We start from the raw sequence: 15385 nt of genomic DNA, 5'->3' as shown, positions 1-15385 counted from the left end.
TCAATGGACCACTCCTTTAAAGAAATTCCTACATTGATAATGATATTTTGTACCTTATTATGGAGGATAAAAAGTTGTTTATCAAATTATTCGGATTTTTTTACCTTTAAAAAAATCTCTGTTTAAGATGTAGAAATATAGATGTGCATATTTTACATGGCTAGCCTCATAAATATTGAGGGATATACCCTATCTATTTATTTCTATAGAAATAGTAGACCATTTCGGGAGATTATGCGCCATTATGGATTATCGCAGCCCGGTGGTGCAAGTTGAACTTTGAACCCTATATGCCGTAGTAGAAAACTTTCTTAAAACACAAAAAGAAAGGAGTTTAGTATACACTCTTAGTGTGTTTAGGTCTTCGTAATGTTTTTATCTAAGTAACAGGGGATAACACCGGACAACATTTATTTAAGCATATTGCTTTGATCTATTTATGAAATAGAAATATCAATTAAATACATGTGTAGGATGTAGGGATACTGAGTGTGTTTTATTATTATTTTAACGCTGAAGTGGATATTTAATCAACTTTAAACATATTTTTATGATCGAATTATGCCTCTTACAAGGTATGAGGATTTTTTAGAACTTAGCGTGAGGCAGCTGACTGACTTCTTGTGGACTGAGTAATAGTTGAGTTATTCGCAAGAGCTTTTTCTGTAATGGAGCTTATTATGCCAATAATTCAAACAAGCTTCACAGAGTAATTTATTTATCATAAAGATTTACACTTTAGTAATAAATTACTGCTATAATTCTGTGTCCTGATAAAGAAAGTGATAAAGACATAAATATATATATAATAAAACATCATGTAAAATATACATTGTGACTAAAACAAATAACATAAAAAAACAAAAAATCAAATATATACCACTTTGTAAACTTTTTTTCCCTTTTTGATATTTTTCAGTAAGGGAAGCGTACAAAAAAATTATAGGGCAATAGCAAAAGCAGTGAAGCAGGTATTCTTTCTAATACCACTCTTGAAAGACTCAAAGATAGGAGTGTTTAAGTAGACGAATCAAGGGACAAACATACAGATCAGTGTAATTATCACCAAAAAACAAAATTATAAAAATGTCAAAATAATAAAAATTATTTGCAATTAAAATGACTAATGACTCTATTCCTAAAATTTTGCAACCGAACCTGTTTACCGTATCTCTATGGGCAGTACATGGAAAATTTTTACACCCATTATGGAGAAAAAGCCAGATTATTTTGTGAGCTTAAGTTTCACTTTAGGAATAGATAACATTGTAGAGTTTTCACAAGTATTTTGACAATGGATTATAACTCTCTAGAGCTTCACAAATATTACAACCTAAACAGTTCTTTACAAATCCAAAAACAAAGTTCAAGTCCAAATCCAGTCAGGTATTTCCAAAATCAAAAATTTCTCTCTAAAGTAAGTATAATCCAAGTTTAAAATCCAATACCAATATCTTTATAATGCACAAAGCAGGTACACAATTTTAAATATCTAAATATAAAAGAAAATTACCTTTAACCAAGCATTAATTACCAATTACAGCCTTATAGCTAGCTACAGTACAGTGTCCTAAAAACATTTTTGGGAGACCTCTAGCTAGTTAGCTAGTTTAAAGGTTTTTAAGATATATTAAGTTGCCTTTATTGTACAAAAAAAAATTAAAAGTACAAATAAGTGCATAGTAAAAGTATTTTTCAAAATATATATCATAAAATTAGTATCACAAACATAAAAACAGATAACAAAAAGCAAAACTGTCCTGCCACCAGCACATCCTTTAGGTAAAAGACTGAATAAAACGTGAAGCCCAAAGTTCAACTTGCACCACCGAGTTCCGCATATCCATAATGGCGCATAATCTCCGGAATGGTCTATTAGACTCTCCCCATCTCAGCCATGGCCCTTCCTAGAAAGGGTCATTGCTTATAGATGGGAAGTTGTAAAGTATTTAATGCTCATTTTGAGCTATGCAGATCAAAATAGGGTCTGCAACCAGACAAACGTTCTGCAATATCCAACGGCTCACACATTGTGCCATCTCCCCCCCCCACCTCATTTTCCCTCCGATGGCTTGGGTGTTCACCCCTGGCTATGGTTAAATTTTTCACTGGCCCATATTAAATGACTACCAAGGGCAATCAAATCCCGGTCTCCTTCACCGAAGTACAAAACTTATAACCACTAAGCTGCAACACCACATTTAATAATTGTTTATTAATTATTCTCTGAAAAACTTGTATTTTATTTCTTTTGAGTTGCTTTTGCCAGTGTAATTCTGGAGGGTAGTAAAGTAGAGGCTTTCAATCAAGACTTGTCACGTGTAAAATTGAAAGGGTTGGAGTTTTTTGTGCCAGTTACTGTAACGTTTATTCTGGGATGTCTGCTTAACCACAGTACCTTTTGTGGATGCATTAGCAAACGCGAGGTTTTAAATTAAATTATTTAAAGGAGAGGTGAACAAAAAACTATTTTGTGGCAGCCAGAAAATAAATTTTAAGCAAGAGAAAAAATATAGATTACTAAATCCTTAAATCTACTAAGGTAACTATAATAACAAATAAATAACTATATTTCATAACTAAGTATCTGTATCTCTTCCTAATATCGAGGCCATTAACACTTTTTCATAAAAGAACTTTTAAAAATAAGAGTGTATTCAACAATGCTCGCGGATGTTTAAATATAATTATACTTCCTTTGTGTTATATTTTTTTAACTTATGCATAACAATCTAGGGTATACAGCTACAGCGTTAATCCTTCTTTTTTAGATCACATTTTAAAAGTTTAAAAACAAAAAACGGCGATAGAAATGTTTTTTTAGATTGCATTTTAAAAGTTTAAAAACGAATAGCGGCCATAGAAATGTTTTTTTTAGATCGCATTTTAAAAATTTAAAAACAAATAGAGGCGATAGATATGTTTTTTAGATCGCATTATAAAAGTTTAAAAACGAATAGCGGCGATAGAAATGTTTTTTTAGATCGCTTTTTAAAAGTTTAAAAACGAATAGCGGCGATAGAAATGTTTTTTTAGATCGCATTTTAAAAATTTAAAAACAAATAGCGGCGATAGATATGTTTTTTTAGATCGCATTATAAAAGTTTAAAAACGAATAGTGGCGATAGATATGACGCTTAATTACCGCAATTAACATTTTCAAAAGAGTTCGCGCAAAATAGATTGCTAAAATTGATCTTGCAACCTATTGTGATTAAACAATTGATTGCGTGGGGCCATTGTTTATTAGCGAGGCAATTATTTTCTTAAAAAAACAAAAGCTATTGTTCTGTGTAACTATTCATGTGAGTTTCGCGTCCGCTGTAGATAACATTCAGACTGTACTGTATCTTCATCATTTTTAAAAGGGGATGACAATCATCGTTCGACTAGTGCTAAGGAGAGAATAACTATACCTTTGTTGGGAATGACTGGATTGGACGAAAGAGCGATAGAGATCTCATTTGAAAAGAAAAAAATGCCTTAGCCGACTTAAGAACATTACTCCAAAACAAATTTGACGATTTTGAAAACCTTGTTTTTAAAAACATGCAATGGATCAATCCAAAAAACTGGTCAGCCAATGCTTCATACGGTGTTGACCAAATCGAGGAGTTAGCTAAATATTTCGAGGAATCGCTAACATTGGCAAAATTTGTTGTTGAAGCCGCTGTAAAAGAGTTTAAGCCTTGGTTGGGAAGCCGAAGCTATTTGGAAAAAAATTTTGAATTATAGGAGAAAGGAATATCCCAACCTTTGCATAATAGCAGAACTTATTTTCTGTTTGTCTGGCTCAAACTCAACGGTGGAGAAAGCTTTCAGCTTATTAACGCAACTTTTGGTTGATAAGCGTTTATCGATGAAACACGATACAACACAACAATTGTTGTTGATAAACATTAATGACAAAATTTGGACACAAAAAGAGCTGGAAGAAATAACTCGGCAGTTGATAGTTTTTTTGTGTAAGCGCTGCAGTAAAAGAATCTACAAACCACCAACAAAGGTAGTTCGAGCAGCAAAGTTGTGAAGCCACTGCGAACACTTCTTCTGAAGATAATGACGACGACGACTCAGTCATTATTTGGTCAGACTCCGATAATTAAAGTGATTCACTTGTTTTAATTTAAAAAATTGATCTTTCTGTAAATATTTTGACACAACATGCAACTTTACTTTATGATGTCTTTTTTCCCTTGTCTCTTCCCAAATGTTTCTTAAATAGTAATGAAAAGCAGCAGAACAAGTCTTTTATACGCACAAGGCTATATTAAGGCTTTACGAGTTTCATTTTAATGATTTTATAAAAAAATGCAACAATATTTTAATCTTTGTAAGGTCGCCTTTTGGAGAATTTAAAAGAAATTCAGCATTATTTAAGTTGAAATAACTAAAAGATAATATAACTAATAAGAAAAAAAACTTCTTTAATAACGAAATATTCTTTTAGATAATAATTTTTATGATTCATCAAACATAAGGTTTATTAAATATTATTATTAGCGGCTGTACGACTTTCCGTAATTTAATTTAATTTAAATATCTGTTTACCCGACAAGTAAAAACAAAGTTTAATTAACGAGTCTGCTTACGGCTGCTTCGTATATGGGTTGAAATTCCTTGCCGTACATTGTTGAAAGTTGCACTTTGTTTGTTCCTTACGCCAAAACAGCTTGTTTCTGATTGGTTAATTTTTATGAATTTCGATCCTCTGCAATTATATAAAAACATGCTCAACATCATTTTACTTTGCCCAATGATGGGAGAAGGATCTCCTGAAACATCGCGTACTATACTATCATGTTCAAGAAATGATAAACTTTCCACAGTAATATGAACTGATCAGACAAACCAAAATAATATCTTCACTTACAAAGATGTAAACAAAACTGGTATTTTTAACAGAGTGTTTTATATTTTGAGTCTATTGTGATGTCGTTCTGCAAAGTTTTAGGTGTAAATTTACCGTTTTTATGTGAAAAACATCAAATCTTTATAACTCTACGAATATTTTCAATGTAAAACATTCCTAGTCTTTTTTTTAGGACGTTTTCTGTTATGATGACTGGAACATGTAAATTGATTTATTATAGAGCTGACTATCCCAGTCGGTGTGGTCTTTAAAATTAACACAGTCATTATGAACTTTTATTCTGTGGCCGTTCCGTACGCAGTTTGCCTCTCCTTTAAATAACTTTATCATGCTCCACAGACTTCTACCTTCAGGGAGAAGGGGTCTGATTAAAGAGGCCTGAACGCAGAGAAAGTCTATATGAATATTTTGCTTGTAAAATTTATGAATTTTCCAGTCTAATGAACACAGTTCAAGCTTCTTTTCTGTATATAAAGGTTTCACCATAAAAAATCTTTGTTATCTCACCAATGTTGAAGAGTCATGAAAAAATCTAAAAAAGTTTAATTTTTCTCGCCCATTCGGTTTTAAAAACATGTATACATATATCCTAACCCTTACTAAAACCGATATTGATTGCTAATATCCAAATCTTAACCCTAGGTAAGCTATGATGACCTTCCAGCCTTTTTGTATACCTTCCGAAGCCTACTGTTTTAGGGGTTTCAAAATTTTTTTTGTGACTTTTCATCATTTTTAGTTAGCTTCAAGATATTTAAAAAAAATTGTTATGACACATTTGGCTTGTGTGGACTCATCAGTTACAGGTGATTAAAAGAAACTTGGACAAAATTCTTTTTCTCTTCAAATAAGCTTATCAACAGTTCCAATGTCATATTTTATCTATTTACGTTTCTATAAAGTAATTTTAATACAACTCTTGTCTCAAAATTTATATTCCACAGTATTAGCCTTTCAATTTGTAAATTGCAATTGTACAACTTGGTTTTCTGTGTTTTATTGTCTTAGTGGTCTATAACTTTTATCTCACCCTGTTGACGCTTTACTTGCATGATCGAAAAAAAAAAGACACAAAACTTTTTCAGAAATCCATAATTCTTTGATCATCTAAAAAAATGCTGCATTAAACCAACCAACAAAAATTTGGGGTAATGGATTGATTTTTCTTGTATGATAAAAAGAGGCTCCTATTTTTATTTGAAACTTTATGTTAGAATTTTTTTAAATTTATGAAAACATAAATCACATTTAAAAGATTTGATTTATTTGTAGTCATCTCGATTGTGTATTAATGCTCTATTACACAGAGCGATAAGGTATAGAGCCTATTTTTGTCCCTGTCCACCCTGCATATTCACAACAACATGGGCAAGCTAAGGGACCGTCTTAAAATGTTTGTACGTAGTTCGTATAATTCGTATAAAAAACTTCGTATCGATTTATTAAATCCTTCGTATCATTTTATTTTTAATACGAACTTTTTCGTATTATCAAAATTACAAGTTCGTATAAAGTTCGTACCATTTAAAATAAAGTTCGTATGTAGTTCGTATCATTTTTTCGTATACAAATTTGCTTATACGAAGTTCGTTTATTATAATTGGACTATTATCTATAGTTTTATATTGAAATTTTTTCAACAATTATAAATTTCGTTTCGTTATACGAACTTCGTTTATTTTAATTGGATTTATTATCTAAGGTCTTTAGGGATCGTCTCCACGGCATCGTAGAAAGCAAAAACATCTCCGTAGATTGTTTAAAAATCATGAAAACAGGATTGTAGAAAGCGAAAAGATCGCTGTGGAACATTTAAAATTCATAAAAATATGATCGTATAAAACCAAAAGATCACTGTAGATCGTTTAAAAATCATGAAAACAAGATCGTAAAAAGTGAAAAGATCGCCGTAGATTGTTTAAAAATCATGAAAACAGCTTTTAAAAAAATCTTTCTTTTGTTTCTGGTTTCGTATTGAAATAATTATGCGCAATTATGCCGGTACTTTTGAAGTTCGTTTCAAGATCGTATAGCAATTTACTTTGTTCAAAGTTCGTATCATTTCATTTTGTACGATAAAAAAACTTTGTTTAAGTTTGTATCATATATTAAGAAAGTTCGTATAAACTTCGTTTACATTTTTTATTTTAAACGAAGCACTTCATATGACATTCGTTTCACGAAACGAAGTACGTCGTAGCGTTCGTATAATTATACGAAAAATACATACAAACATTTTGAGACGATCCCTAAATTTAATGCCTTATGCAATATAACATAGTTGATTTCTCCTACATTAGAACATGTTACAGCCTTTCTAATTCAATCCATTTAGTGTTTGCCTATGTATAATACTTGACGTCATCAAACTTGTGTGTCGCATCAGCAATTGATATTTTGTTTTTCAATTGCATGCTCCCATACACAAACAATAGTTAAATTAAGAGATATTAAGAACAAAACTATAAGTTCAAGTTATATCCTATTTAAAGAAAAATTGCATTAGAAAAAAATTGCAAACACAAATCAGGCATCCTCTTCAGAATAATGTGCTGTTAAGATTAAATGTTACCAGTTATCAAAATAACAATCAGACATCTCAACCACAACCTCAGACTTTCCTAAAAATGCATATGAAACTCTTTAACATAATGCAATATCTTTAGGTATAAACTTTAATCAGCATGACTTCAATATCAAAACTGGAGTATTTGAAGAAATATATGGATGGAGAAGGGAAAAATGATAAAACCAAAAAAAGAAAGAAGAAAGTCAAAAAATCTAGAAACAACATCAAAATTGTAGACAATGATATAATGTTCAATGACATAAAAACAATAGATTCAGATGGAGAATTTGATTTACAAGAGGAGAAACCATTGCTTTATGCACTTGATGGTGCTACTGTTTTAACCAAAGAATTAGAAGAAAGTATGGAATTAAAAAAATCAAAATGGGCTCCCCTTAACTCATTTGATAAAGATAACAACTCCAACAAATACAATGATGATAACTTAGATCTTTCCCCAGTTCGTAATAGAAAAAAACGACATGACTCTTCAGACAGCGATATTTCACCTGTAAGGATGCGAAAAAGACACGACTCCAGTGGATCATCTGATCTTTCGCCTGAACGACAAAAAAAAGCAAAGAAAGATTTGGATTCAGACTTATCTCCAGTGCGTAGAGGCAAGTGTAAAAAAGACAGTGACATTGATTTATCTCCTGTTCGTAAGAAAAAAAGGCATGAACATGAACATAGAAAAGAAGAAGTACCAGAAATTATGAGCAGTGGAAAGAAAGCTGGATTGCGCACAGGAGCAGAGTTGAGAGAAGAAAATGAAAGAAGACGAAAACAAGAAATGCAGCAGATTAATAAAATGGATACGTCGGTCTCTGGGAAGGGTGCAGCAACAATCTACCGTGACAAGTCTGGAAAGAAAATAGATTTAAAGTTTGAGGAGTTAGAAAAGAGAAGAGCAGAAGAAGAAAAGCTGAAGCAAATTGAGGAACATGCACGTTGGGGTAAAGGACTAGCACAGGAAAAAAACTACCAACAAAAACTGCAGGATGATTTAAACGAAGTAGAAAAACCTTTAGCTAGGTATAAAGATGACAAGGACTTAGATGTTTTATTAAAAAATCAAGATCGTGAAGGCGATCCCATGTTAGCTTTTATTTCAAAAAGTAAAAATAAAAAAACAAAAGCGAGTAAGCCAAAATATAATGGTCCACCACCTCCACCAAATAGGTTTAATATCTCGCCAGGTTATCGTTACGATGGTGTAGATAGATCAAATGGATTTGAGAAAAAGAGGTTTACAGCAATCAACAATGCTAAATCTCTTACAACAGATGCTTATAAATGGAGTGTGGAGGACATGTGAAGAAGATTTAATTTTAACTTTGTAAACAATACAGAATTATATAGTAAAATCAAATACAGAAGTGAGTTCACTATTCACTGTTTACTGTTGTTATTTGTTTTTGTCATTGGAAATCTATTATATTGTCATTTTACACATGTCAAAACCTTTTGCATTTAAGGCCAGGTAAGTATAAGGTTAATATGTGATATGATACATCTTTCTTTTTGTTACTATTGTGAATTTTGACAAAGTCCGTTTTATAAAGAAACCATGTTGTTATCAGGGATGTATTCACATTTGGCATGATTTTATTCTTTATCACTTAGGAAAGGAGGAGGGGGCATTCAAGAAATATGTTCACTCAAGTATCCCTCCCCCTTCCTCCCTATTTCCACTTTGTTGTTGTGTTCACAATGAAGGCCTTAAAAAAAGCAACGAGAATTTAGTCCTCACTATGCTGATAATATGTTGAAAAAATCAGGTTGTTTTTACACATTAACAATCATTTTTTTAGAGAAAAAACATACTCAGTACATACCCTTGTTCATTTTTGTTTCTTATGATGTAATCCCTCACCTCCGTTTAGGATTAATGTACCTTTATAATGCCCCTAACTCGCCAAAAATATGTGATTTTATGTCGCAATGTAATCTCCCAAAAAATGAGTTCATGAAACAGTAGCCTTAGACATCACCTACAATTATTCACATTACTGCTATAATTTTACTCTTAGTAAACATTAGGATAGATAAAACAATGCTGTCATCGACTATATTGAATCTTATGTTAGTAGCTGTAATGTTGGGCCATTTGTGGATCTGTCCCTATACGAAAGTTGAAGAAAGTTTCAATTTGCAGGCTATACATGATATTTTGCATCACAAGGCTGACATATCCTTGGTAAGTATAAGTGTTTGCCAGCGAGAGGTTGTGGGTGCAAGTTCCAAGTGGCAAGTTTCAAGTTTAGTTGAATCTAATATTTGTTTTCCCGTTTCTATCAACTACTGTTACACTTTTTCGTTATGATATGCATTGTGTAGTGCAATAGGGTACACAAAGTCAGGATATTTAAGTGCTTAGACTATGTTCTGTTTAGTGTAGGGTGTGCACATGTTTGCGTTTTGTAACTTGTGTCACAATTTTTTTTAACTGTATGCTATAAGCACATTGTTTTTTCACTCTGTATAAAAATGTAAAAAAATATTTTGAATATTTTGGGCAATCTTTTTTTTTAACAACCACATTTACAAATTTTTTTTGTATAAATATTAAATGTTTAAAAAATAATGATGTCATACAAGCTTCTTTTCTTGTGAAAAAGGACTTGTTTTTACTTATCAGACCTTTTTTAATCAATATTCAATACTGTTCGGAAAATGAGCTATTTGGTGCATACGTTTGGGCGTATGGATGTTTTCACTGACAAAATTGTCTACTTGTAAGAATTGGTACTATTTTTTAGGTCCCTCTACATATTGTGTTATCTTATTTTGCAGTATGATCATCTTGAATTTCCTGGTGTTGTCCCAAGAACATTTCTTGGCCCACTTGTAGTGGCTAGCATAGCCTATCCTATTGCAGAAGTGTTACATTATTCACATGTGTCCAAATTCTATGTCCAAATTCTCTGTAAGTATTTTGTTCATCTTGTACTTTTATCTTATCAGAGTTTCCAGCAAACAATACAGGCATCCAAACGAGCCTGAAAATGTTAAGATCAGTGATTTTCCTCTGTGATTTCTTAATAATTAACTTAAGTTGATTAATTTTTAAAAATTTCAGAAATTTAATCTAAATTCCTAAACTAGAGATGTTGGTGCAACGATTCCTGAAAAGGTAAATTCACCAAAATTAATCTTAACAATATTGTTTGGAAAACAAGAGGATTGTTTCTTTTTTTCCCCTCTTTTCTCAGTGATTTTTTTTATATAATTCAAAAATATTATAATCGGCTCTGTGATATGACCAAGGTCAATTAAAGGATACCTTATTTATAAATGGTCCAGATGAATTTAAATTACGAAAATAACACTTTGCTAAATATCTCAACTTGATTGATTTGTGAAATGCAATTGTTTGAACCCGGCAAAAATAAGTCTTTTTGAAAAATAGTCAACTTAAGGTATAAATTTTAAAATGTGCTAGCAATGATTAAGGCAACGAGTAGCAGATGTTAATTTTATATTAAGTATTGTAGTCAAACATGAATTCGAAAGTGAACGGAATGTATTTCAAACTGATATTCCAATAAACAAAACTACTATTAAAGTAAAAGTAAAAGTAACATCAATCAGAGGGCAACAGGAAGAGTTTAGTTAATATCTCTAAGGATTTGATATAGTCCCCAATGTGACAAGAAGAACTAAACTGTCTGGGTGGGCTAGAATTCTATTAGCATGTAACCATCCAACCCATTTACATAGCGGTAATTAACAGTAGGTGATACCAATACTAATTATATTTTTAAATTATATTTTCAGCTCGTGCTATTCTTGGTTTGCTGGTTTGTGTGGCATTTATCAAGTTGCAACGTAGTGTTAGTAATCGAGCTAATCCAAGTATTGGAAAACTTATGACCATCTTAATGGTTTCACAATTTCATTTCTTGTTTTATTCTTCAAGAACATTACCAAACACATTTGCATTAATTTTGGGTAAGATTTGTGTTTTACTTTATTTATTTCCTTTTCTAAGGATCGTTAAGCCACTGTTCAAAATGTGAGATTGAATAATACCATGTTGTGTTTACAAGTACTGTTTTCATTATGCATTCCCCACCATATTATTTCATAGGTTTTTTCATCTCAAATAATTTAAAAAAATCTCCCCAATCCTGTTTTAAAATGTAAGTGTGTTTGCATTCTAGCGTCAACCTCAATGGTAATAATTTTAATAGGGGTTGATATTCATTCTTTTTGTGTGGGTATTTCAAGATACTATTCGCTACTCCCAATAAATCACGAAAGTTCAATTTATGCAACAAGAGTAAAAATAAATTCTTCAGATGAATTTAACTAAAAAGCTATTTGCATACCAATCGCTAAAATTATTCCATACAAAAAGCACCCATTTTGATAATGAAAGTTGTTTACTTGTAAATTGAGTTAAACTTACTCAAGATGGTGTGAATTGAACCTTATGTCTGAGTAAGCGTACCTAGTAAATAATTATCATGGTTCACGAAGAAGTTATTTTAAAATGGTGAGCATAGGCCAGAAAAAAAATGTGTTTCTGTATTCATGAAGTCATAACGAAAACTAGGTTTTTGGACGTTGGTCGATAAATGTTTGAAAAAGTCAGTAGAATCACAGGAAAAATTAAAAAAGTTTTAAAAAAAGTTAATGAAAGTTTTGTGGGGTTTTACATTTTCGGCTTCTGCTCTGTTTTATTATAATTGAAATTAAAGTCAAATTAGTTGACACCCTAACATTATATTTTAGTTGTCCTTGCAATATCTTGCTGGATACGAAATCAAAACAAAAGCTTTATATGGTACTCAGCATTTGCCATTATCATCTTTCGTTCAGAACTTTGCATTTTTATGGGTTTGTTGTTAATTATAAAACTGATCAATAAACAAATATGTGTCACGGAGCTGTTAATCCAGGGTAGTATGGCAGGAACTATTGCTCTAGGTACGTCCTTTAAATTGGAGCAGTGTAACCGTTACATGTAACCTATACATATTAAATGTTTTCATCGTTTTCTCGTTATATATGTCTGTCTAGCTAACTTAAAAAAGCTCTGACTACCCTCAGGTTTATAAACTTATTCTGAGCGTTGTTACTGTTAGTTTATTTGTTGTTGTTTTTCTTGTTTGTCATCTACCATGTTGAAAATATTTTAGGTAGTACAGTCCTAGTCGATTCGTACTTTTGGCAAAGATGGGTGTGGCCTGAAGGGGAAGTATTGTTTTATAACACTGTTCTCAATAAAAGCTCTAATTGGGGTGTATCTTTTCAATTCTTTTTTTTTTGTACACGTTATGAATGTAACTTAGGGGAATTCCCCAAGCGTTTACTAGTAGCGTCTGCAGTTTATTGCATGTCTTGTATGAACTGTTTATCCTTGACTAAAATTTTAGACTTTACCATTCTTTTGGTATTTTTACTCAGCAATACCTCGTTGTATGTCGTTTTCTCTTCTTTTCGTACCAATTGGAATGTGTTCAAGTCAGTATCGTGAATTGAGAATGTTATTTGTGGCAACTATTTTGTACATACTCATATATTCCATACTGCCACACAAGGAGTTAAGGTTTATTATATACGTGTTTCCAGTGTTGAACATTGCAGCTAGCATTGGAATAACCAGAAGGTAGCTAAGTTTGTTTGTTTGTTTGTTTGTTTACATTTTTGCTTGTTGTTGTTGTTGTTATTTTTGTTTTTGTTGTTGCCGCTTGCCGTCGTTTGTCATTGTTGTTGTTGTTTGTCGTTGTCGTTGTTGTTGTTGTCTTTTGTTTATTGTTGTTTTTCGTTGTTGTTTGTTGATGTTGTTGTTGTTGTTGTTGTTGTTGTTGTTGTTGTTGTTGTTGTTGTTGTTGTTGTTGTTGTCTGATGTTTGTCGTTGTTGTTTGTTGTTTGCTGTGTAATGTTTGTCGTTGTTGGTTTTGAGCGTTAGTTTTCTAATAGATGGTATCGTTTTGAGAACTTTCTTGCCTCTTTATTTACAGTTTACATGCTTTCAAAAGCTACGACAAGTTGACTCGATTATTCAAGTTATTTGCGGTGGGAGCTGTGTTTGCTAGCTTGTGCACAACAAGTCTATTAAGTGCTATATCCAGTCGAAATTATCCTGGTGGAGAAGCGTTTTCGTTACTGCATCGATTAAATCATCCAACTAAACAAGGTAGGTGATTGAACTACAACGTGTTATTCCTCTGAAGTTTAAGACTTGGGATTTCATGTTTTTTAAGACATCCCAAATTAGTGCTTGTGCAAGCACACTGGGTTTTTTTATAACATGACACAGTAAGTTCAGTAGAACTCTTTGATGTGAATTCACATCATTAATTTTAGTAGTAATCACGAAATTAAATTCTTACCACATTTTTCTGTATGCTCTATATTTACACGAGAGAAAATTGGGGACAGCTTTGTAAATTCGATTTTTTTCATCTTTTTATAAGATTAAATAGATAATAAATAGGATAATTTTAATATTAAATAGGATAATAATTTTCTTATTCTCGTTCTAGAACACAAAGCAGTGCATATATGTAACAAGGCTGCGCAGTCGGGTGTCTCCCGATTTGGAGAGTTGTATTCTAATTGGACGTAAGTAAAAATAACCAAGTAATGCACTCAGAAAAAGCGTGAGTTTACAGTGGACTCGCTGATTTGCTAGTGGACCAGAGTTGATGAAAAAGGAAACATTACTTAACCAAAATGACATCATTTCTGACCCCAGAGACGTCGTTGTGTTGTTTTCTTTACCTCCATTACTTTTAAATGCCAAGTTTTACATGTGCACAAGTGTAGTAAAACGACCTTCGATATTTATATGAAATGGGTCCGTTAAGATTTAAGGGTTTTAGAAAAAGTTGGAAGAAACCCTGATTCCCCAGTTTTTGAAGTATGTCTATAATTTTATTTAGATATTCAAAAGATGAATCGTTCAAATTAACTCGACAAGTTTACTCGTACGATCATCTTATAGTCGAAGCACCATGTCCTGCATTGGATCAGTATGTTATTCAAGTTTCTGTTAAAGGATTTTCTAGACTACACATCAAAAAGTCAATCCCTTTCCTGGAAATTATAGAAGAGGAACAATTATGTGTATTAAAGTTAAAAACGTGAATAATTTGCGTGAAAATATATATATTATAGATACTATACCGTATTTTCATAAATGAGCGTCTAGGGCATTTATTTAAAATTGAAGAAAATTGTTTGATGAAGGTGGTGATCAATCGCCAAATTGAGAACCCATTTTATCTATTCGTTTAAAAATCAGGCACAACTAATCAGACGGATTTTAATCGCACACTTTCAATAAAATTAATGGAAGATGAATGAAAGCGATATATAATGCTTTCTGCAGCGCCTTTTCTATACTCGATTTTTTTTAAAAATTCGTTTTTTCCCGCCAAATTAAATCAAAGCCACCAAAATTAATCCACGCCTATAGTCATCATTTAAGCCAAATGCCAGATATACACTAAATTTTCTCCGGTTAACAAAGGTTCCTTTCTATTTAGCATTTTTCACAACAGCACAAAAAGCTCAAGAACTTTTTCAGCACAATTTGACAAATTTGTGCTGGTTGACAGTTTTTTGTGCTCAGAAGCAGCTCTTGAGCTCAGCGACAAAGTTGAACTCATTCTACTTTTAGCGAGGTTTGTCTCTCTCCAACAACAAATCGCCAATTGTGTTTGAGTATTTTGATCTATTGCTTAATTGTTACAAATGTTAGCAAGATTGCAAATTACATGGGGTTTAAATATTCAAGATGGTGAACATGTAGTCAATGTACTTGTTCTTCGATTCTAACATCACGCAACATTTAATTTTTACAAAACATATTCTATTTGTAAATGTCTTGCCCTAACCCTATTCCAGGGAGCCCTCTTCAAATTTTTCTTTTTGATAACTTTTTATGATGATATGGTGGCTTTCGCAGTGATAAATGTAGTCTTACA

At 32.0% G+C, this 15385-nt stretch overlaps 2 protein-coding genes across 2 annotated transcripts; both read left to right on the top strand.

Annotated features, from left to right (window-relative positions):
* Nucleotides 1-7515: 7515 nt before the first annotated feature.
* On the top strand, nt 7516-9036 carry LOC130613348 (BUD13 homolog). The gene has a single exon (XM_057434706.1). It carries the CDS (start codon nt 7558-7560, stop codon nt 8758-8760), a length of 1203 nt encoding a protein of 400 aa, XP_057290689.1. The 5' UTR covers nt 7516-7557; the 3' UTR covers nt 8761-9036.
* A 418-nt stretch (nt 9037-9454) lies between these two features.
* On the top strand, nt 9455-14579 carry LOC130613347 (dol-P-Man:Man(7)GlcNAc(2)-PP-Dol alpha-1,6-mannosyltransferase-like). Its single transcript, XM_057434705.1, has 9 exons — nt 9455-9642; nt 10239-10371; nt 11223-11396; nt 12183-12377; nt 12590-12693; nt 12827-13059; nt 13415-13590; nt 13940-14018; nt 14339-14579. The coding sequence occupies exons 1-9, from the start codon at nt 9499-9501 to the stop codon at nt 14541-14543; spliced, it is 1443 nt and encodes a 480-aa protein (XP_057290688.1). The 5' UTR covers nt 9455-9498; the 3' UTR covers nt 14544-14579.
* Nucleotides 14580-15385: the final 806 nt, after the last annotated feature.

Source organism: Hydractinia symbiolongicarpus, chromosome 10 (assembly GCF_029227915.1).
Source record: "Hydractinia symbiolongicarpus strain clone_291-10 chromosome 10, HSymV2.1, whole genome shotgun sequence".
Taxonomy (NCBI): domain Eukaryota; kingdom Metazoa; phylum Cnidaria; class Hydrozoa; order Anthoathecata; family Hydractiniidae; genus Hydractinia; species Hydractinia symbiolongicarpus.
The sequence above is the reverse complement of the archived record's forward strand: the minus strand, read 5'-3'. Positions and strand labels throughout refer to the sequence as shown.

Coding starts and splice junctions, on each gene's coding strand:
- LOC130613347 (XM_057434705.1), top strand. CDS start 9,499: ATGCTGTCATCGACTATATTGAATCTTATGTTAGTAGCTGTAATGTTG. Junction 9,643..10,238: donor ACAAGGCTGACATATCCTTG/GTAAGTATAAGT, acceptor CTTATTTTGCAG/TATGATCATCTTGAATTTCC. Junction 14,019..14,338: donor GAGTTGTATTCTAATTGGAC/GTAAGTAAAAAT, acceptor AATTTTATTTAG/ATATTCAAAAGATGAATCGT.
- LOC130613348 (XM_057434706.1), top strand. CDS start 7,558: ATGACTTCAATATCAAAACTGGAGTATTTGAAGAAATATATGGATGGA.